Source organism: Rhipicephalus microplus, chromosome X (genome assembly GCF_043290135.1).
Source record: "Rhipicephalus microplus isolate Deutch F79 chromosome X, USDA_Rmic, whole genome shotgun sequence".
Taxonomy (NCBI): Eukaryota; Metazoa; Arthropoda; class Arachnida; order Ixodida; family Ixodidae; genus Rhipicephalus; species Rhipicephalus microplus.
The window spans coordinates 188,231,646-188,255,798 of NC_134710.1; the positions used below are offsets into that span (position 1 = coordinate 188,231,646).

The 24,153-nt window shown below is 47.3% G+C and overlaps 1 protein-coding gene across 3 annotated transcripts in view; it reads left to right on the forward strand.

The window, feature by feature from the left end:
* MYPT-75D (Myosin phosphatase targeting subunit 75D) overlaps nt 1-24,153 on the forward strand; it is a 393,518-nt gene that overhangs the window by 244,257 nt on the left and 125,108 nt on the right. For all 3 annotated transcript variants that reach the window (XM_037428768.2, XM_075878366.1, XM_037428769.2), the window contains one exon: nt 15,892-16,168. In XM_037428768.2, coding sequence (XP_037284665.2) covers nt 15,913-16,168 — 256 coding nt within the window. In that variant the 5' untranslated portion in view covers nt 15,892-15,912. The remainder of the gene's footprint in view (nt 1-15,891; nt 16,169-24,153) is intronic.

Below are 24,153 nucleotides of genomic sequence, written 5' to 3' on the forward strand. Positions count from 1 at the left end.
ATCTATAAATGCACTCTTTACACATAAAAGCCATTTAAAATCCTATAAAAACAAAAACGTAGTTGTGAACAGTTGTGAGGAAGTGAAAAATTTACAGTGCGTTTCAGCAAAGCTACACGAGTTGCACTTCATTAACACACAAAAAAGACATATCACGTTTGAAGCATGAGTAGATAAGCGTGTATCTTCTTTTTGAAAATTGCTGGGGATTGACTTTCATTCACTATGGTGGTGGCCATGGTATTTGAGTTTAAAAACGAAGGAATAAGGTGCGCTAGCTTCTGTCTACCGTAGTTGGTCCGAGTCCTCTCACTGTAATAGGTGGTTCTTCTAAAGTTATACATTGGTAGTTTCCGGGAGTAAGCATCATAAAATTTAACTGCGTTTCATTTGATTTGATCGTAAATGACTGTCGCTAGCTTTTTATGAAAGATATTTTCAAATGTTAGGATTCCATGCTTAAGGAAAAGAGGAGCAGAAGGCGTTCGACGCGGAACATTCTCGATTATACGTAGCATTCTTTTTTGCAGTCGGTGAATCTTAATTTTATTTGTTTTTGTTGTCGAGCCCCAGATTAACAGGCAGTATTGTATGCGGGAATAAACTAAAGCGTAGTAAAGCTGCTTTGTTACCCAAAGGGTGACAAAGTAGTAGCCACTGTGCAAACTTAGTAGCCACTGTGCAAACTTCTATGATGGTCATTGTGGTACGTGTAGTATAAATTTTCTACGGTGCTCTCTTCGCTGCATGCAGCCCACCAGCCAGCTAGATCATTCACATATCCTATGGAAACAACCTTTCCAAGGGCTCCCTATTCAGTTCCTCGACATGAATGGATAGCATGGTCAGGGATTTTGCTGATATTTTCTTTCGTGCATTTTTAAGTTTTATTTGTGCTCGTGTATGTTGCTGCACATACTGGTACACTGAATGATAGGGATATCTTTTGCCATTCCACGAAGAGAGGGTAAAAAACTAGGGGGTGGGGGTATGCACTTTGTGTGCGGGTAGAATGAAACCGTGGCGCTGTTTTTGTCGTATTTGCGAGTTTCACCCATCTCTCGGCATCCCTGTTGTTGTCCATCAGCGCCCACTGAGCTACTGTTGGCAGACCGTGCCAGCACTCTAGACATTGTTGTATAAGCGGGGTTTTGCAGTGGCGCTGGCCTGTTTGGTCGTCGAATGTTTGCCCGTCCGATCTTGGCATGTTTTATTTTTATATATATATATATATATATATATATATATTTCTTTCCATGCAGATTCGTCGGCGTCGCTGGCTATAAGGAAAAAAAATACACACACACACACATAAACACAGAGGAAGTGGGCTGGTGGGAAGTACGCCTGGCCAGAGTGCAAAGAGCAGCCGGCGTGTTTCGGCTCGGTGTTGCCTCATACGCGCACAAAGTTTCGGCGCGTGCGACATCTCGGGACATTTCCGGTGCGCATACACCGTGTCGAGCCTGTCGGTGCTGCGAAAGCGTCCTTCTACGCATCGCCTTCACCAGGCTGCCTTTTCCTCCTTGTGCGACTTCCGTCGGTGACATCTATCGCTGCTCTTCAGTTGACACTTCGCTTTTCTTGCTGCCTCCCTTTTAGAAACATTGCTCCTCGTAATGGAGCACGGATACCAAGAGTGGCCTTCCTATTAGAAACCGGTCGGAAAGACGTGCATTGCACACGTAATTCTTGCAGTTTTGCAGTCGCGTTAGCACGTTTGATGTGCCCTTTTGCTATTTGCGCCCCATATATAGTGATAAGCCTCGTGCGATTTGCCCTTTTTCAGTGGCGCATATCGCGGAGCTCGGAATCACTGAGGACAGAGGCGTAAATTAAAGTAGCGTGTGAAGCTATTGAAGCTGCGCATAAGGTTCCACAATCAGTTTTCTCTTTTATTTTTAGGGGCGAAGCTCTTCTCACTCTAACCTTGTCATGCGTCACGCGTAACCGAAGAAGAGACGCGAAAGAAAAGAAGGCAGTATCTCCTGAACAGTATAATACACGGCTCTGTCTCATAGAAGTACATACAAACTGCAGTTGAGTGAGCATATTCTAGATGGCGCTGTACCGCTACTCTCCGATTGCGTGCTGCGCGGGTTGTGCCTGGGTGCACGAGGAAGGAGTGCCTCCCTCAGTCTACTGGATAGTCGCCGTACGTGGTATGGTGGAACGTTGGTGGGGCATGGACGAAGCAGAGCGGTGCGCGCGTTGAAGAAGCTTGCGCTCGGCTTCCTTGGCTCGCGTCTCGTCGTTGTTACCCGCGCGCCGACTGCATTCTTGTACGCGATCGGATGCATGGACGCATGCACTGACGAACTTTCGCCCCACTTATCTTCGTTCACTCTGTGGATATGCTGCGATTTTTTTTTTTGTCTGCAGCAGTCGCAGTAAGTTTGACACAAGGGCCGACGCGGTCCCGACTGTCGCTACTTCGAATTTTTCCAATTTATCTTTTTCTTTTACAACCTCAGCTACAGTTCTCAGACTGCGCTACAGGTCTGAGACCGAAAGCGATGCACCAATGGCGTTGCGAAATACAGGGTGCTTTTTAAAGGCAATGCAGGCATCTTTATAAAGATGCTATGATAGTCAGGCCTCTGTCTTCTTTGCAAAAGAACTCTACGCCAAGGCGCAAAGACTTTGCCGCCCTGAAAGTTGATGTCGAATTAGGAATCAGCAGAAATTAGTAAATTCACTTTTTGAATGATTGCTTGAAGGCCGTTGTTCATGTGGAAGAGTCATAGGACGAGAAGATTTATGACATACTCATTACAAAAAACTACAGCATATCCACGGAGTTAATGATGATGAGTGGGCGAAGCGTCTGTTTGCCTGTCTGTCTGTCTGTCTCTGTCTGTCTGTCTGTCTGTCTGTCTGTCTGTCTGTCTGTCTGTCTGTGTGTTCGTCAGTGCATCCGTGCGCCCGTACGTACATTAGTCCGTGCATTAGTGTGTTTGTTCATCCATTTGTCTGTCGATCCGTCCGTGCTTCCGTCCATGGTTCCGTCCGTCCGTCCGTCCGTCCGCCTGTCTGCCTGTTTGTCTGTCCGTTTGTCTGATACTGCCGGTTACGCCTGATGCAGGACAAGGTTAGACTAAGAGGAGCTTTGCCCCTAACAATTCGCCATTTTCCACTAAAGAGAACAATGTGGGAATGCGAAGCAGCGCTGGTGTTCACTTGTGCTTTCATTTGTTGTTTCCATTTGTATGCTTCCGTGTATGTTTCATATGTGTGTCCAGTTGTGTACATCTTGTTTATTGCTTATGTTGCCTCCCACTCCCCCTTTGTGTGTATTACCGTGTGTGTTTGCTGCAAAGTACCCACCCAGTGCTGCTAGAAGAGTGCAACGCAGTATTTATACGAGCGCACAGCTGTGGCGGACATAAACGGGAGCGGAGAAACGAAGCGGAGTCAGTGTTCTGCAGCCTCCTCCACCTCACCTTGAGAGAGAGGGGGGAGTGTGTGCATGCGCAATGGGCGAGTGGACGGTCGCCGACGAACGGACGCAGCCTCGAGAAAAAGCTGACTAGCATCGAACAATCGCCGAAATTGAAGGGCCCGATGGAGGACACCCTCAAACTGAACGCACCGTACGTGCAGGAAACCGTCAGCCGTGATACGCAAGACTGGAAAGTCGCGTGACTTTTTTTCTTTCTTTATTCCCCGAAATACATACCTTCCATAGGATGGAAGCAAAGAAGTGTGAAGAAAACAGTTCTCCAAAGAAGGAAGACTTTTTAAAAGACGGCATTCTTCAGAAAGCTGTAGAAACTGCTGGTTTACTGTCAACATAGGTTAACTAAAAGTACTGCAGTGGAATCGTCGATAAATTTTCGCTGCAGCAACTGATTTGTTACAACTTTCCATAAAATTTTCTCTTCATTTAATTGCAAGTAGCTAGGCTCACTACAGAAAAAAAAAGTTTTAACATAAATAACTATCATTGCTTTCCTTTAGATCGTCGTTCTTGTAGAGGGGGCTTGGCGTGTTTTATCTCTAAGAACATTTGTCATGGAGCAAAGATTGGTCATAAGTCATTATCGTCAGAAAGCGAAATTTTGGCACTAGGCGTGGCTATTCCTGGATATACACCATTTTCTGAAGTCAATGCATATTGTCCTACCGGGGCGATGGCTACTAATTACCCTGATTCTGCAGTAGCAGCATGCAGAAAGAATATTATCCTAGCAGAGGATTTCAACTCTCATACATAGATTGGGGTTACCGATCCGATGCCTGTGGTAAACGACTGTTAGAATGGACTACTTCGAATTGTTTTCTTTATGTAAATTCAGGAACCCCAACTTACGTATCTGGCTGATCACGGTTTGTGATTGACCTGACGTTTGCAAGTGCTGGTTGTGTCATTTCGTCCTGATCTGCTTTCACTTTGGGCACCAACAGTGACCATGTACCGGTACTTTTTGAAGTAATGTGCCCAGCTACTTAAATATATAAGTTAGATATTGCGTTAATTATTTATGGATTCATTACGATTTCTCTTGAATGCACAAACGGGACTAAGTGACCAATCAAAGGCGCTCAATGTATGTAACCCATTACGTGACAGTACGAGAAAAGCTAACTTCACTGTGCAATCTACTAAAGGTGGAGCTTACTCGCCATGATGGAATTCTGACTGTGATGGGGATTATAGGCGACGTAAAGCTTCTTGGAAGAAACAGTGCCCACGTAACTGGACAGACTACGAATATGCCGCTGCTACAGTTAAACAGACGATTGAGAAGCGGCAAAATAATGTTACAACTTCCAGCGGTACAGTTATTTGTCAGAGACAAAGCATAAGAAAGCCCTGTTTAGGTTACTTCGACCCAAAAAGGGGGTCCCGCAACGGTTAAATTTAGAATCAACGTGTTTATCGTCCACATAATTGGTACAGTCACTTGATAAATTTGCGAAAGGGCTTGATTGTCGCTTCACGTCATATACCTGTTACAAAAAAAGATAATGAATATAAGGCGGTTACATTTAGAAGTCACAGAGCTAATACAGACACTCCCGGATTCATCACCGGGACCTGATAAAGTCTCTACGGCCATGATAAAAATTATGTTTGATTTATCGCCCAATGATTGTCTTTATAATTTTTTTCTATCGACTCTTTCACTGTTTACAAACACAGACCCTTGATGACATCCGGTTTCGTCTACCGATGTATCTTAATAGCATCGGTGGGAAAGAAGAGTTTTTGGAAATAGCCCGCTCATTTTCTACACTTTTCTTCCCTTATTAGGAAAAATATATTCAAATAAATGTTATTTTGAGCTTGAAGAATGGATTGAAGTAAATCATAGTTTAAGCAAATTTCAAGTAGGAATCAGGCCGGGCTGTTCGATAAGGCGCGCTACGTTCACTTTCAAAGTAAAATTAGGCTTGCCCGTCCCAAAAATCAATACGCTGCTTTAGTGACCTTGTATATTGCTGAGGCATATGACAGCGTAGAACGCACCATATTGATTAGTAGACTACGAAGCGTCAAGGTTCCCGAGGATATAGTTGTATGCGTACAATTTTTTTAAAGCGGTCGAACATTTTATTGCTCGTGGAATGACTCATCTTCTCAAACATAGAAACAAACAAGGGGAGTGCCCCAAGGGTTAGTTCTCTCGCCCATTTTATTTAATATATTACTAAGCTCAATCCTGTGCATAACGATGTGGAAGCGTATGTGTACGCAGACGACATTGCAATCTTTCCCTCATCCAGCGATATACATTCGCTATACAACATTCTACAGGCATACTTGGATGGCACTGAAATATCGCTTAATGGTCTGAATTTGACTCTGAATGTTAACAAAAGTGCCACTCTTGCTTTCTCACTGACTTTTCCTGTGCGTATTTCACTAACGTATGGACAGGCCTATATTCCTCGGGTAGATTCGTTGAATTATCAAGGCATAATATACGCAGATAATCTTAATTGCAGCCCGCACATTGAGTATATAGCAGCTAAAGGTTCACGTGCTGTTGAAATAATGAGATGAATCAGCAGCAGTTAGATTGGAATGCGTATGAAAACATTGTTAATAATTTATTGTATGTACGTCCGCCCAATATTATAGTTTGGGTGTGTATTGTTCTCTGAGGGAGCCGCTTATAAATGAAGCCTGCTTTTAACTTTAGAACGTGTGGCGCTACGTATGCCTCGCCCTTCCAAAATTTGTAGCCAACAATATACTTTATCACCGGCCATCTCTTCAAACTAGGTTCCTCATGTTAACAGTTAAAACGCATCTGAACATATATGCCTCCCCACGCAGACGCTCTGAATATATACCTCAAATTATGTTCGCAGAGAAGCTTTTGAAACCATTACAAGTATCACTTCGTGAAATGATTTACCCAACTATACTTACTCCCGGCACTGCCCCGCCGCGGCAGTCTAGTGGCTAAGGTACTCGGCTGCTTACCCGCAGGTCGCGGGATTGAATCCCGGCTGCGGCGGCTGCATTTCCGATGGAGGCGGAACTCTTGTAGGCGCGTGTGCTCAGATTTGGGTGCCCGTTAAAGAACCCCAGGTGGTCGAAATTTCCGGAGCCCTCCAATACGGCGTCCTCATAATCATTTCCGGAGCCCTCCAATACGGCGTCCTCATAATCATATGGTGGTTTTGGGACGTTAAACCCCACATATCAATCAATTACTACCACACCGGTAATAGAGTTTGTCGATATATTTCCAAGAAACGCTAAACTATTACCCACCAGGTATTTAAAAGAGTTGTTGGAAGACCACCTCAAGAGCGTGCTGATAAATCCAGCTGTAGCCACAGATGCTTTTGTAACTGACGCAAGGCCGGAGTGGGAATCTATTCAACGGATCTTAATTGGTCCTTTCCTCTTCGCCTGCCAGACTTGGCAACAATATTCCTGGCAGAATTAATGGCAATTATTTTTTTTTTCACTGCTTAAACTCCCATCACATATTTATTCAGTAGTGGTGTCAACAGATTCCTTGTCCGTGTGCACTGCGCTAGCAGCGTCTCACTCGGCAAGCTGCCTCGCAGAACTTTATTCGTATATGGCAAATCGCGTGGAACGTCTGTCTGGTTTGGGTGCCAGGCCACACTGGATTAGAAATAAGAGAAGTGGTGGAAACCTTAGTGGCAGCATCTGTTGAAAGACCTCTCCTAAATATCCTAAAAGATCCCGTGATAACACGTTCGCGCGATTAAGGAACCTTTGTTTACACGAGGTACATACTAAATCTTCTGAACTGAGCGACACAAGTTTCCAGCAACTTGGGTATTGTAAAGGGCATGAGGTTGATGATGGCATCCCACCACTGCCACCAGTTGTTACGGGTTCGAAGGTTTGATGACAGGTACGGCGGGTATCTTTAGGGTAGCTGGCTCTCCGCCGTCGTCCGCATAGCCGATGCTCGCCAGTGAAGGGACGCGTTAAGAGAGGTAGAACGAAGGTTTATTTACATGATGGTTGAAAAAAGGAGCTGTACGGACCGAGTCCGGAGAGGGAAAGTTGAGCTCCTCCGGGGAGATGGCCGCTGACACAACGTCAGCAGCGGTCCGTGGCTGCTTTCAGCTACAGGCTTCCAGAACTCTCTCGAACATGGCAGTCCAAACGCTCGATCCCTGAGAACGGCTTCTTTGGCGCCTTCGTGAACTACTACGGAGGTGAGGAACCCTATCACCTTTACGGAGCCACAAGGCAAGTCTGCTACATTTGCCTCAAACTGGGTCACCGTTCGGACGTTTGCCCGACACCAGAACTGCGTGTGTGCCGACAGTGCGGACTGTGCAACCCTGAAACGGGGGATACTTGTGTGCCCAAGTGCATCTCACTCGTGCTCGCGAGTGCAAAGACCGCCTGAAAAAGGCAAGACGCCCACCCAACCACAACCAAGTAAAAGACGGTGGGAGGAATACCCGGTGTAGCCGTAAGAACGGCGGCGATGGGAAAGACAAGCGACGGTGGTTCAGCTCCGAGGGAACCCCTCCGCGAGCCGCAGCTGGTCCCGTTCGACGTCGACAACGAGGAAGCAGCAGGACGAAAGGAACCCAAACCAAGAGAAGAAAAAGAACAAGAAAACCAGAAATGAAGGCTGGGCAGAAATAGCTGCCAATACCAAAGCTCCGGCGAACACACACACCACACAAGCCATATACAAATGTAACGAATGCGCAAGCATCAGGCGGGAGCTCGAAGTTACGCGCGCCAAATGCTACGAACTCACCCGCAAGGTAAATAATTTAATGAAAGTTATCAAAGACAGAGATAGCGACGTGGGCGGCCAAGGTGAAATGCGTGCCACAGAAGCGAAAGGGAACTCTGGAAAGGACATGCACGTCTCACCGGCGACCGCTCCGAGGGTCGACCAGACCGCTTCCTTGATAATCTCACAAACAGCACAACCGCCGTTGCAACAACAGCTACAGCAACTGCAGCTGCAGATGCAGCTTCAACAAGAACAAACGCAGTCGCCGCTGACACGGCAGCTTCAGTAATTTCAAAGCCAAGTTTTTGAGGTGAAGAGTGCCCTCAGGAAGAAACTCCACACCGACAAAATCAAGAAAAAGGCATACAATAGGCCTCCGTTCCCATCCGGAAGTGACAGTGAGTCCAATCATGCATAATGGCCAGAACCACTAAGGGAAACACAGAAAGACTGGAAATTTGGCAGTGGAAGTGCTGCGGATTCCGCAAGAAGCAAGGCACCCTTCGGAAATATATGCAGACGACCCTTGTCAGGCCCGATATCGTAGCACTGCAGGAGACTGGTTACTCTCACAGCCTAACAGGGTACGACGCATTCCAGAACCAGACAGACGGAAAAGCGACGACCCTGGTATCCAAAGCGATAACGGCAATCCAACACCCGGCACTAGACACTGACATCGAGCACGTGTTAACCGAGATAATACAGCACAAGAGAGGTAAGGGGAGCATATTCATTCTGAACGTGTACAGCCCACCTAGGCAAAGGAACCCTGATTTCGAGCCTCTATTAAAAGTAGCGAGCAAGTTAGCCAAGAAAAATGGCTTGGTGGTATTAGGAGACTTCAACGCGCAACACCAGAGCTTGAGATATGTAAAAGAAACAAGCAAAGGGAAGAATTCGGCTCAAGTGTCAGCACACGCAGGCCTCGAATTGGTCACGGACTTCACGAAGCCGACCAGAATGGGGAACAGTGTCGGCAGAGATACGTGCCCATACCTCACATTTGTAAAAAAAAACACCCATGACGTATATACATTAAAAGAAACGGTAAGGAGGACACTTCTGTTTCAACATTGCACTGGTCCGACAGAATTATTAATGATGATCTGATAAAGGTCGAAATTTTTGTTAATTACTTCTCATCAGTATTTTAGTCTGATTTTTCATATGCTAGTGCAGTTACAACTGTTGATTTTTTTGTCCGAGTCGACAAAATGTCTGAGGTGCGCGTTTAGTGCGACGAGAGTCGAGAGATTATTGCAAGGCTTAAAACACATGAAAGCGAGTGGTCCGGATGATATCCCTTGTTGCCAATATCCTTCATCCTAGTCAGCATAGGTTCCGGCAGGGCTTTTCTTGTACGACGCAATCAGTAGAATTTACTCATAACCTTGCCTCAGCTGTCTACAAGCAGCAAAGTGTTGGCTGTATATTTCTGGACTTCAGAAAAGCTTTTGACGTCGTTACGCATAGTCTCTTGATCGCTAAACTTAGCTATTCAAGCAATAACCCTATCATCCAATTTGTAATAGCGGAGTATCTTTGCTCAAGGCAGATATCTGTGGCTCTGAACGGTTGTTCCTCTACATATGTTGCTGTGACCTCTGGTGTACCACAGGGATCAGTCTTAGGTCCGCTCTTATTCTTGTTAGTCATAAATAACATCACTTTTGGTATCACATCATCATTTAGAATGCATATGACTGTATAGTATATAGGGCCATATATAGGGACCTTCAGAAACAAGCACTGCAAAATGATTTAGATTTAATTGCCACATGGTGTGATAAATGGAAAACGTCGTTGAATGTAAAAAAAAAAGCGTCCACGTCACCTTTACCAGGAAACTCTCGCACTGCAGAAATCATTACATGATCAATAATGCTAATCTTCAATATGTCACGAAATATAATATCTAGGCGTATTTTTTACTGCTGATTTGAGGTGGAATAAACATGTCACTTACGTTAGGCACAAGGTGGTAGGAGCATGAAGTTTTCTGAAACGTAGCTTCAGTTGTTTACCACAAAAACTTAGAGAGCAGCTCTATTTTGCACATGTCCGCAGTATACTGGAGTATGCGTGCGTCTGCTGGGACCCATATACTAAGGAACTTACAGGTAAACTTGAAAAAAAAAAAAAAGCAGAATAGAGCCATTCGGTTTGTCCTTGGAAATTGCGACAGGATGCTTACTGCGACAGAGAACAAAAAAAAAAAAACAAACATTAAATTGGGATCTTCTTGAAAACCGTCGTCGAAACCTCAGATTAAAATTTTCATAGCATTTATCATTCGAGAACAGGGATCATCGGGCAATTGTATTTTCAACCACCCAACTATGCTTCTCAAAGACGTGATCATCACTTGAAAATACGCGATATTGCTTTTGAGGTGACGCTTTTCGCTACTCTTCTTTTGTCCGCAGTATAAGAGAATGGAACACCCTGCCACCGGAAATAGTCTGTATTGATTCAAGTGATGATATGTACTGTACCCTCCCTACTGTAATGCTTTAGGCGAAACAGGTACTTAAAAAATAAATAAATAAATAAATAAATAAATAAATAAATATTGGGAAAACACCGAAGAGAACCTTGGCAGCGACCACTTTATTCTTTGGATGTCAGTCGCCACCGCAAAAGCGCGAAGAAAACTCGGCCAGGCGAAAGTAACAAACTGAAATGCCTTTAGACAAGACTGCGAAGTGGAACCGATTTAAGCGATTGCGGAATGGAGTAAAGGGACCCGCGAGGCGTACGAAAGGGCAACAAAGGCAGTGGAAAGGACGGACACCACTCCTGAAATCGACACCTACCTTCTACGCCTGTGGGAAGCTCGTAGAAGCATGAACAAAAGATGGAGGAGACAGAAAGGCAACAGAAAATTGAAACGAAAAATTGCTGCGTTAACGGCCGAAGCAGAGAAATGCGCGCAAGAGCTCTGGAAGCAAAACTGGAATGAATTCTGCGACTCAAGGGCACGCTAGGGACAGCAAAAACTTGGGCGCTGCTGGGAAACATGATCGATCCAGCCAAGTCCAAAACGGAAAATAACAAGACGCTACACAAAATTGCCCACAACTTCCAAGGTAATGATGCGGAGCTACTAGGTAAGATCAGGGAACGATACATTGGGTCTGTGAACATCGATGCCTGCACGGACCCCTATCGAGGCGCCGAAAACGAAAAACTCGACCGCCCCATTACGCAAGAAGAGGTGTACGCGGTAGTCAGAATGGCCGCGAAGAACACAGCACCCAGAGCAGACAAGATCGGCTACGCAATAAGAAACCTGGGTCCGGAACATATCAAATCTATCAGGGAATTCTTGAACAAGCATTGGGAAGCGTAGACCGTTCCAGTGGAGTGGCGACATGCGCAGATCACCATCCCAAAATCAGGCAAAAAGCCGAGCTTAGAAAACCTACCACCTATTTCACTGACTTAGGGAAACTATATGAACGAACAATCATGATCAGGCTGCAAAACTACCTGGAAGATAACGACCTCATGCCTCACACGATGTTTGAGTTCCGTCCAAAGCTATCAACGCAAGATGTCTTGCTTCTCATCAAAGAGGAAGTTCTCAGCAACGTCCCTAATATTGGAGAACACGTATTACTGGCTCTTGAACTCAAAGGTGCCTTTGACAACGTCAGCCATAACGCCATACTATCAGCGATAACCAACCTGAATTGCGGGAAAAATCCACGGCTACGTGAAGGCCTTCCTCACTGATAGGACTGTGGCCATGTGGATGGGCGACTTGCGGTCAGACACGTTCAGGCTGCCCAACAAGAGCACGTCGCAAGGGTCCGTGATCTCACCTCTTCTGTTCAACATTGGAATGGTCGAGCTGGCAGAGAAACCGAATGCTATAGACGACATCCTGCATGCAATGTACGTCGATGACATCACCATATGGACGACGGAGGGCTCGCTGGGACTCAAAGAGAGACTACAGGTGGCTTTCAATTGTGTGGAAGAGTACGCAAATGCAAGAGGACTGTCATGTTCACCTGAAAAGTCGGAAATACTAAGGGTGCGCAGGCCCAGACAGAACGATAAGGTCGACCTAATAGTCACACTGGCCAGGGTCCGCATACCGGAAGTACAGACGTAAAGGCTTCTGGGTATGTGGATTCAATCTAACCAGACGGCGGACCACACGATCAGACTGCTGTCTGGGTTGGCGGCCCAGATAACGAGAATGATCATGGGCATAACCAACAGCAGAAACGGCCTCAAGGAAGACGACACCCTCAAGCTTGTAAAAGCACTTGTGGTGAGTAGAACCACCTACAGCCTCCCCTACCAGCATTTAAACCAAAGAGAAAAGGAGCAAGTGGAAGCAATCCTAAGGAAGGCCTACAAGATAGCCTTAGGTCTGCCAACAAGCACGGCAACCACAAAATTAAGACCTCGGCATAACAAATACCTACGACGAACACAGGGAGGCGCAGCTTGCCTCTTAGAAGACTAGACTACAGTGCACTACGACAGGACGAGCCCTCCCCCAGAGATTGGGCTACCAGCTCTGCCGTGGTGGTCTAATGGCTAAGGTACTCGGCTGCTGACCCGCAGGTCGCGGGATTGAATCCCAGCTGCGGCGGCTGCATTTCCGATGGAGGCGGAAATGTTGTGGGCCCGTGTGCTCAGATTTGGGTGCACGTTAAAGAACTCCAGGTGGTCGAAATTTCCGGAGCCCTCCACTACGGCGCCTCCCATAATGATATGATAGTTTTGGGACGTTCCAACCCCACATATCAATCAAATCAATCAACCAGCCAGTGGTTCAAGACATAATTCTTAAATATGCCAATCCACACAAACTGAGAATGTCAGAACGCTCCAGGCAATTCGGGTGATGGAAATCGCTTTATCTCCACTACCCAGTCTCTCGAAGGGATACGATATAGGGAAACGATTGCCAGTAGGTAAAGTTTATTTGCTACCCTACACGTGCTAGGGTACGGGAAAATATATGTGCGAAAGGACAGAGAAAACATGCGCCATCAATTGATGCCATTTCTCGTCCTGTACGTGACCTAACGACTGTGGACACATGCTGCTTAATGGCGAATTACATTGAGAGAACAGGAGCAGAGGTGCAGGGCAGTGAAGAGAGGGGGGCAGATCACCGATAGCAGGTCCACTCAACCTGTCACTGGAATGCGGCGCGCTCCCGGAGGGCAGGTGAAGGGAGTGATGAGTGGGGGGAACATGTTATCGAAACATTCAAAGCCCCGCGGTATATTACTCCCTGTGGAGCAGCAGCATAGTACGCGTGAAATCGGTCAGCCACACGTTCTTCATTGTCATAATACCTAGTATGCTTGCTCAACAACGCATTCGGCAGACGTCCAGCTGTCATCGTAGCCATCCGTTACAAAACAGCGGTGTCAAACTACACATGGTTGCTACCATTGCAGCCGCACTTGCCAGCTGAAGAAAAAAATTGGAGGCTGTGATGTTTGTGGACCACGTGACTAGTCGTACTGCGCCTAGTCCGCTTTTAAGGCGAGAGCGCTACGAACTGCTCCTGGCTGCCCTCGGCGCAGCAAAAGCACTCTCGCTCTACCAATGGATGACAATGCTCCTGCAGCTGTTCGACCACTGAAACACGCTGGCTCTGAAGAGACCACTTTCAGCGTGACTGAGTGCTTCTGCTCTCCCAATGGAATCCGCCACAAGTTGCTCAAGGTGCGTGCATATATGCAGCCTACAGGACGGAAAAGTTTGCCAACATTAGGGCACCTGCATGCCCCACATTTGCTTGTGAATACACGTGCCACGAAAAAAACTAAGCTATACACGCGAACCGATTATCCCCGTCCAAGGCGGAAATATGAGGACGTATAGTGCACTCATACCCGCCCAACTACGCAATGGAAGGCCAGGAATCGAGTATAGTGCGCGGTTTCAGAATACGTAAAAACGTGCAGTCCGGGGCGTCAGTGCACTTGTGACCGCTATTCGAGTACGGCACCACTCCCGAGCAGCGTTATTCGCGAGAACATCCAACAGCGCGAGTACGCTTCCGCATAGCGAAGACCGCAAGCACGCGGCAGCGGCGAAAACGCTTAATATGTATGTATAGCACCTATAGGGCATGAAAAAAAAATCAGTGCCATATTAGGATCCGCCATTTCCTTTCACTTCCGGAGCTCCTAGACACTTGGGCGTCCAAAAGGGAAATTGTGCACCTTATATCTGACAACCTCCGTATCACGTTTTTTCTCGCTTTGTATATTTTTGCTGCTTTACTCTAAAGTTCCATAAGATTTTATAGGACTGCTTAATGCTTGGCTTAGTGGGTATGACCCACAAAAAAGGTGAAAAAGAACAAGTACTGCCGATCTGTCGGAATTGCGTCTGATTTCCTCGGCTGGTCTTTTTCAGTAAGGCTTCTAGATTTCACTCCTATATTCGAAGCCGAGCTATAGCTATTATTTTAGCTCTTCGAAAAATTCCTACGACCGAGACCAGTGCAATCATCCTAACAGACTCACTTTCGGTGTGTGCAGCTCTGACAACCTCCGAACAATCTCGTGCCCTAGCAGCGTTCTACACATCAGCACCGCCGCATTTAAAACTCCTCAAATTAGTGTAGCTCCCAGGTCACTGCGGATTACAATTAAATGAATTGGCAGATGCTTTGACACGAGCATCACTTGATGTACCAGTAATTTCAGTACTTCCCGAGTTAGAATACTTATCAGGGGTATGATATAGGGAATTCGCTATTTTTACAGATAGTTTAGAAAACATCACACAATGGACAGATTATCAGCACCTCAAACTTCAATGGAAAGCCCAGCGGAGTCCGTCAAAAAAACTTGAAATTATAATCTCCAGATTCCGGTGCCGTGTCCCCCCATTAAATTTTTATTTACACAGAGCTGGTCTGACACTTTCCCCCCTTTGTCCGTTTTGCGAAGAATCAGAAAATATTGAACATTATTTTGGCTCATGTCGGAACTATGCATTAATTAGAAAATGACTTCTAAATATTCCATTTGAGAAGCTAAGTTTAAATTTAACCACAGAAAATGTTCTAAATTTTGGTGCCTCTGTTTTGGGACATTGCCACAGAGATGCATTCGATGCGGTGTGTCATTTTATTCAAGACTCTAAACGTTTTTCAACATTAAGCCCACGTTAACAGGCACTTAAAAAAGGGGTCGAAAAGTAATTTTTAAATCTGGATAAATCCGTGACATACCAAATTAATCGGGTTTGGCTAAACCAGCTGTCTGGTCGGCTCCCAAAATCAAGGTATAGCTATTACTGTCTACTTGTTGATTTTTTTCTCACTTTGGTTTCTCTTTGGTTTCTTTGGTTTGTTTCTTTTTTTAATATACTATCTTCACTCTACAACTCCCCCCCCCCCCCGCTTTTTTTGTTGTTAGCAATAGTGCAGTTATCGTCCATATGAGACTATATGTTCTCTTGGCCAATCCCCCAGAGTGGGTATGAGCCATGGGTTCTAGGCTACAAACAAACAAACCGTCGCAGTGGGCGTTAGGGTCAGCATTTCAGTAGCAAGTAAATCGGTGGTATCTTACGGTCGCCCTATAGAGCGGCCTATACGAGGTTCTGGTTCTCTGAACGAGGTTGCACCTTCGGGTGCTGTTTCGCGGCACTGAGCGAGACCGGTGCATCACTCGGTGTATCGCGTGCGCAGGTGCATCGTTTGTCTGCCACCATGGCAGACCACAGCGAGCTGGTGACCGAGATGAGCGTGGTGGAGAAGATGAGCACCCAGGAGCGCCTCAAGCACGCCAAGAAGCGGCGCCAGCAGCAGCTCAAGAAGTGGAGCCAGCACGAGCGCGAGCTGCAGAAGGCCAAGAAGGGCAAGGCCTCGTCGCCGGCTGTGGCGCCGCCGCCCACCGAGTACAAGGTGCACTTCGTCCCCAGCGTCATGCTCCTCGAGGCCGCAGCACGGAACGACGTTGATGAAGGTAGGTCCGCCTTTCTTTACTCGGACCAGAGTAGGACGGTCTCGCTTATAGGCACTCACTATGTCTGCTGGTCGGCGCGCACAACACGCGGAGAGCATTGCTCTCATGTGTGTGACGTGGGCGGGCAGCCTAAATTGTACGTAATATGCCGAGTCCGGCTAACGCCAGTCGGATGCTGGACTAACGCGTGCGCCGTTCGCTTACACAGTCATGGCGCGCAGTCTTCCGCGCCATAACTGCACAAAGTCGTTGATAAGCGCTGACGTTGCATTGGAACACAACGTACCACTGCCTGTGCTGTATTGTCTTCCACTTTCGTTCGCTTTATAACCCACTGTGTACAAATTAGGGGCAAAAGTGTTGCGCTGCGGAGCTCGAGCACAATGGGTTCATAACCATGGTGGTTCTGGCCCGCAAGAGGCGCACAGTGGAAACGCTTATTAAGTTTGAGAAGCCGCTTTGTTGGCTTCACAACGGTTGATGGCAATTCATTCTCCCTTCCAAAATGATTGTTTTTGGGCAAGTTGGTGCATACATGGTGCAGATGACTGAGGCGCAAGAAGGATTTCGTGAAACAGGAGGAGAAGAAGAGAACAACGAACAGCGCACTAAATGTTTGATGGCACTCTAAAAAAATGCATAGGAAAAGAAGACAATTCCGCGCATGCGTGCACAGCCTACAAACTTCGTACACCGTCTTGTTCAGGGCAATAAGTCATCTAAAAACAGCATTTCTGTGGAATACAACATAATAGATGTATCGCTGATACAAGCGGGCCCTTGCTTTTTGATGAAAAAAAGCTTACAAGAGTTCTCTAGCTGTTTATTACTCCTACCAAGAATCACCGTTTTCTCAAACCATGGCACACATCCGCAGGCTTCACAGTGCGCCGAGAGATGCGCATCATCACTTTGGCCTAAACTATTTGCGTGTTCCCTCAGTCTGTCATTGATGCAACGTCCTGTCTGGCAGATATAGAACTTGCAGCAGCTTAGGGGTGTCCCATATACCAGCCCTTGTGCGCAGCGCCTAAAAAGTTTAGTGTGCTGCTTCTGGCAGCCCCTTTGCTCATCGCACGTGATATGCGGGCACAATTGAGCGAGCTTGTTTGGAGCTGAAAAAACGACCCGAATGCCGTAACGGATAGCCACCTTCTTGAGGCTATGGCTCACACGGTGTACATAAGGGACCACCTCTGGCTTAACCCGCTCCCTCTCCTTCGGGCGTGCATTTGCAGTAGCAGCGCGACCTTTCACCCTGTGCAGCAGGGATTCCACCACGGAACTAACTACAGACTGAGGATAGCCGGCCTTGGAAAGTCTTTGAAGCTGAAGCAAAAAGCTAGCCTGCATAGCATGCTTACATGATCTGCGTAGTGCCAACTCCAAGTCGCGCTTCACAGTCTTAGAATGTGCTGAGTCGTACAGTAACAATTCTTTCTTACTATGTGGGGAGGTACGCACAGCATATATGACCACCCAAAATTGTCAGATTAAGGTCCAAAAACTGCAAAGAGCTATTTTTCGGAGGTTCATTAGTGAACGCGAACCCCTTAGCAATTGCTCTAAAAATATGTAAAATCTGCTGAACCATCATCGACATATCTAAAAACATTTAGAACATTCGGATGAGATGAAGTAAAAACACTTTGTAGTGCGTGGTCAAAGGATAATAAAAAGACGTCACGTAAAATTGGGGCTACTCGTGACCCAGTGCAAATGCCCTTCCTGTGTAAAAGCTTGCCATGTTCAAAAGAAACGAAAGTAAGGTTGAGATAGGCTTCTAATACCCCTGTCACACGGGCACCCGCGAAGACAGTTTAACTCCCTCGTCCTTACGACAACGAAGATGCGGTCCGTGTCACACGGCCACCCTTACCCAAACGAAGGTAAACGGAGCGTTTCGCAAAGGACGTTCAACGATCTCCCTTCGCAGCGAAACCAGGTACTCTCGTCCCCAGCAGTCTAGAGGTCAGAGAAAAATTTCGAGCACTAAGTGGCCGCAGTGAAAGAATAATACATTTTGGCAATCTTAAACGTTCTTTCGTTGCAGTACACGTTCACAACGCGTGTTTGTTTACATATATTTACGCCCGCCAGAGTTCACTTACTCTCAACACCGATGCTCTACACTCCGCGCCTCGCACGTGGTGCCTCGCGAGTCGGGCCGGCCGGTGCCATTGAAAAATATTTCGTCCATGCGTGTGGTTGTGGTCGTTGCTGTGTCACTCATGGCTGAAGAACACAAAATGTGCGCTCACGAGGCAAGGAAGCACAAGAACTTTCGTACACAAACATGAACACAGGCAACAAAACAACTAAAAGCACAATGTGGCCAGCGTCACTAGCAGCATCGCTACATTTAGCGAATTCGTTTTCATTTGAAAATATTTTTATGGTTTGTTAGCCTCTTACCTCCTTAATAGTGTTTTTTTTGTAAAAACCCCAGAACGAGGATTCACAAAAAAATCAATACAGATGAAATTAGAATACTTTTCCGAAAATCAAACAGCGCCAGCTGAGCTTCCTCGCGCCAGCTGTTACAACCTTTTCATTGCCGTGTGACACTGCCACAACTACTTCTCCGTCGAATCACCTAGGGGAGATTTACGTTGACGGTGTTCAACGGAGTTTAGTGGTGGCCGTGTGACAGGGGTATTTGACAGTAACAAAGTTAGCAGACGACATCTCCGTTTTAGTCACAACGGTGGCTTCGCCACCTTCTTCGATACACTTCTTAACCGCTCGAAGTAGCTCCGGATGCGGATACGAGTAAAAAAGGTCAATTACATCTACAGAAAAAAGGTTGTCAAAGCCCCCAAACTTCTTGAAGTTCGTGACCCTTTCTTGACAAAAAATTCTGATGAAGTATTTGAGTTTTTCCGCGGAAGCCGTGAAATGGGCAACAAAGAAATGAACTACGACGGAGCTCCGCCTTCGGCTGGAACGAGTTTGCGTCACACTTTTTAGACCCACCTGGAGCGTCGCGAAAAATGTCGAGGCACGCTTTCTGTCGCCGGTAGCGTATAGCTGCAGTGCCGGGCTCAAACCGGAGTTGAGAAAGGCACTCCGAGGCTGTCATAAGGCGCCCGGTCATTGGTCGAACAAAGCCGTCGGAACAATGATTGGGACACGTGTGCTCGCCATGAGCTTCCGTCTTGTCATATTGCGCAGAGTTTTAATCAACGGGAAAGTGGTGAAAACCGTGCATTGCGGACAAGAAGAAAACGACGCAGTTTACGAAAGGCATCCACTGTTTTTTTTTCTTCTTGTTTTCTTTCCTTATTTTTCACTTGGGCGGCTATTTTAGTACTACGTCAGCTCATTCCTGCTTTGTGTATTTTCCGACGGTTGTCTTGCAGAGATAGTGCCTAAAAAAGAATTGTCCATGGAGAGAATCGGTCTGAGCGTGCTTTTGTGGGAGCCCGCTAGATAGCTTCTTGGGACGTCTTTGTCCTCTGACTGTCTTCGATTTTTGTTCTCTGTCTCTCTCCCTCCTCAAACACAACCGTATTCACATCGCTTGAAACAAGCGTAGCAAGTGCTCTTCACTTCACGCCATTGGGGACGACCTTCGTTTGTCACTGAGGGTGGGGCTGCAAGCTCAGATGGTCGTGATTAATCGTCCGCGCGTAGGATTTACAGGGGTGGGAAAAGTAAGCCGATTTCGCAACCTGCGCCAATTAGAAGTGACGTTGCCATGCTGCTCCGAAAGAATCTTTTTTTTTTGTCTACTTTGCGCCATTACTGCGCCGCAAGGAAGCGAAATTAATGTTGAGAGCACCCATGGTGAGCAGATATAACGTGATGGTCGCTATCTTGTACACGTGCGCTGCTACATTTGCGTATACAGTTGTGCTGCTGCAAAAGAATGGAATCGGCCGACCAGTTATTCCGACCTCCGCGCGATTCCGGCGGTGCCTTTTCTGATAACCATTGACAAAGAACAAAAGCGATGGGGCGACTGTCGAAAGGCATGCCAGTATGACTTATCGCCGACAAAACGCTGACGTGCTTGGCGTAGCGCCACTTTAAGCCTACTGCACGCTTTTAATAGCCGGCGACTACCCGAGAGCGCTGAGGCGCCGATCACTGCCGCCTGAATCGTTGTACAGGACCATGTTCAGCGTGCGCCGCTTTGCGGAAACGAAAGCAGCTTCTTGTTGCGGAGTTGAGCCTTGTGGAGCGTGGGCACGGAGACAGCAAGCGTAGCGCACGCTTTCATGACGCGACAGCCCAAACGTGCATCCGCCCGCTGCCAGCACCGCCAGAGCATCGCTTGGCGTTAACTCAACAGGCTTCTAGCCGCATCTGTGCATGGTCTGAAGTGGAGTGGGCGCAAGCGGCTCGGCACGGTGCGTACGCTAAATAGGCGAAGCGCTGCACGCAACTAGCCAGTAGACGATCGGCTCGCGGCTCCATGGGGGTAGCTTGTCTCTGCGTCAAGCTACCCCCATGAGCTTGTCGGCTGACTCGGCTAGCTTGGCTATATCATTCTCGTTGGAGGCACTGAGGACCATTCTGACGTTCGGCGTAATTTTCTCGAGACATATTTCTCTGAGCAACAGGCTGTAGAGACCATCCGTCTTGTTATCCAATAATTACTGCATATGACACAGCAGCTGACTTGGTGTTCTGTCGCCAAGGTTTGCTTCATAAAGAAGCTGTTACAGCCGTTGGCTTTCGGGGGGGGGGGGGGGGGGGGCGTGACCCCACGAACGAGTGTTGGGAGGTGTGACCCTGCGAACGCCTCGTAGACGTTGTCTGCTGGCGGGGAAGCTAACAGATTGCGAATTTTGGTCGCGGTTGATGGTGGCAGACTGCTCACCACGTAATGACATTTCGTGGAATCTGTCATGATGTGACGTGCCGCAAATAGTGAATCTACGTGAATGAACCACAGTGCAGCATCCTCAATCCAAAAGGAACGCAGTCTGACGTCGACGCTGGAGAGTGTCGATGTGTCGCTGCCTTAGGGGGTGGTGTTCATAGCTTTTGCTGCTCGTTGAAGTCACCAATGTTGCGCGGGACGCGGGCGCAGCTGGAAATCGTTACAGAAAGTGCCTGAAGGACAAACAAATATTAAGTTTTCACCGCAACATGGGAAAGTGTGTCTGGGTACTGCTGTGCGATCATGAGGATGCCACACCGAAAAGATTTTGAAATGGAATTCTAGTTTTCTTGCAGTCGATTAATAGGGGGGGGGGGGGTTAACGTCGCAAAACCACCATATTATTATAAGAAACGCCGTAGTGGAGGGCTCCGGAAAATTTTCGACCACCTGGGGTTCGGTAACGTGCACCCAAGTCTGAGCACATGGGCCTACAGCATTTTTGCCTCAATTGAAAAGGCAGCGGCAGCAGCCGGGAATCGAACCCGCGACCTGCGGGTCAGCAGCCGAGTACCTTAGCCACTAGGCCACCGGAGTGGGGCTTTCTTGCAGTTAGCCCCTCGATTATCGCGTACGAAGACACCTCCAGAAAAAATGGTGTATTTGCATTGGATCAGTGCTTTCCATGGTTTTGTTCTATTGCAAGTTTGTGAGGGTATTGGAAACTAGAGCAGCATTTCTCTCCATGTTCTGCATTCGCGTGCGCTTTGGCTTGGCAAAAAGAAAACGACGGGGGTGAATCCGTGTACTCGCAATTCAGTGCGCTTCAAATAAACACGGCTGAATCCGAGACCATGAGTTTTTGCCTGATGCAAGAGAATTTCCGAGCTACCACTCCCACCCGTTCTTGCAAGCGCTGTTACTAATAGTGTGTGGGGAAACTCTCCTTACTCTTCTGTGCGATAACAGTGTCCAGTTAATATACTGGGAGGCGACAGTTTTGTGGGATTAGAAATTTTGGAGGCTTTTTATCGAAGTAGTATACTTTTAGTAACACTCGTGATTGGGCTAGTGCATCTAGAAATAGCATCGCACCAAAAGATGGACATACACAGGAAGCGTGGAAGACAGGAAAGCTTTGCTGTCTTCACTGCTTCTTATGTGAGTCCAACTTTTGGCGGGATACAATTTCTTGATAGAATCTACTTAACGAGCATTTCTGAGTGGCACATAAAAGCGGACGAGCCAGGGTGCATCCGCTGGCGCCCGCAGAAACGTCACTTGGAGAGCGCTATAGTCCACAGTGGTTCCCGGATGCCGCGTTCAAAAATGTTTCCAATTGTTGACGAAACGAACGAGGGTGTAGCAGCTTGCGAACATCACGCCTTGCTTCCAGCTGCGTTGGTACATGAGGGGTTTTCCCCAAAGTCGCTTCAAAACGCGTGAGCAACATTTTTCACGTGCGGGCGATAATGATGCGCACACTCTGTATAGCGTAAGCAGAGTAATGCATCGCAGAGTGGCGGTTGATCGTTGGCGTTGCGTCGACTCAGCACTCCTGTGATTGGCGCCCGTCACTTGCCCCCCCCCCCCGCCCCCTCCCTGACGTCCCTGCATGCAAGTGGGGAATCTCAGGAGTGCGGCGCCGCTCTCGTATTTGCATGGCGGTTCCTGCCCCGGAGTTTGGGCACCCGATGCATTTGCTAGGCGCGCCTGTTCGCAATGGACGTGCGCCGCGCGGTTCTCGGTCGGATCAGCGAGCTTCGGCCTTTCGTCGAGTCAGAAGGCTATTCGCCGAGTGGATTGTGATGGCCTCCTTGCGATCAAAATATGTAAATGTCTCGTCTTCTGTCCCACCGCGGGCCGAGCGGGCGGGCGCTCGTGCGTTAATCGTCGCAGATGCGACCCGCGGACACACTCTTTTCGCTTCTTCCGTTTTGGTCTCGGCTGCCTTGTTTGCACTCTCTGGCGCTTTCCCCTATTTTTTTTTTTTGTCCCTGCACCGTGCGGTATCTTCTTTCTGGCATTTCTTCTCTGGTTTTCGGAAGCCCAACGAAGTGGCCCTAAGAGCAGAGCTCTGTTCCAGGAGCGGAAGACACGGAAGGGGACGGTCTCGGCGTGACCCCGATTTTTACGCGGGCCATATTTCTTATAGTCCCATGGTCGACCTCTTTCGGGGTCCCCTTTTTTTTTGCTCGAAACAATGCCTTCTAGTATGACGATGCGCAGAGACCTTTCTGTGTGCTGCTCCTACTATTGCGAAGTGGCGCTATGGAGCGTTGGACCTGCCCTCTAAAGGACACTTCTTTCATTTCATATATAGTTCTACCAACACTGAATTGCTCGGTGAAACCCAAGGGAATAATAATAATAATAATAATAATAATAATAATAATAATAATAATAATAATAATAATAATAATAATAATAATAATAATAATAATAATAATAATAATAATAATAATGATGATGATGATGCACGTTGGTGTGTACTCTACGGGTGTGTTGTGTGATAATCGATTGCAAGCGAACTGTATTCAGTACTCCTGCAGCAAGCTGCAGCAGGGATGGTTGACGTGCATGCGTGCACGCCCGATCATGGCAATCGGCCAATACTTGGGCGGATAAAATGTCATTTTCAGGATCTGAATTTTTTCTAGAAATTACGGTGTCAACCAGAATGAATGGTTGAGGAGGTTCAGATGAGTAGCGTCATTGATAGCAGCCATGGCGACTAGCTTGTGCAATAAGAGGGTCCATTGCTACTAAAGAAACGAGGAACGCCGTGAAGGAAGGGGGTTAGACGTCATAATTTATCAATGTTGCAACGGAAGCGCTAAAAGATACACAGCCGACAAAAGGGCAAGCGCTTGTTCTAATGTCCGCTGTGCACCAGTCGCGCTTCAGTTTTCACATGATGGAATATGAATTCGCCCTCTTTCATACCTTGCAATACTATTTGCTACACCTTAATTACGTAGCCCCGCCGCGGTGGTCTAGTGGCTAAGGTACTCGGCTGCTGACCCGCAGGTCACGGGTTCGAATCCCAGCTGCGGCGGCTGCATTTCCGATGGAGGCGGAAACGGTGTAGGCCCGTGTGCTCATATTTGGGTGCACGTTAAAGAACCCCAGGTGGTCGAAATTTTCGGAGCCC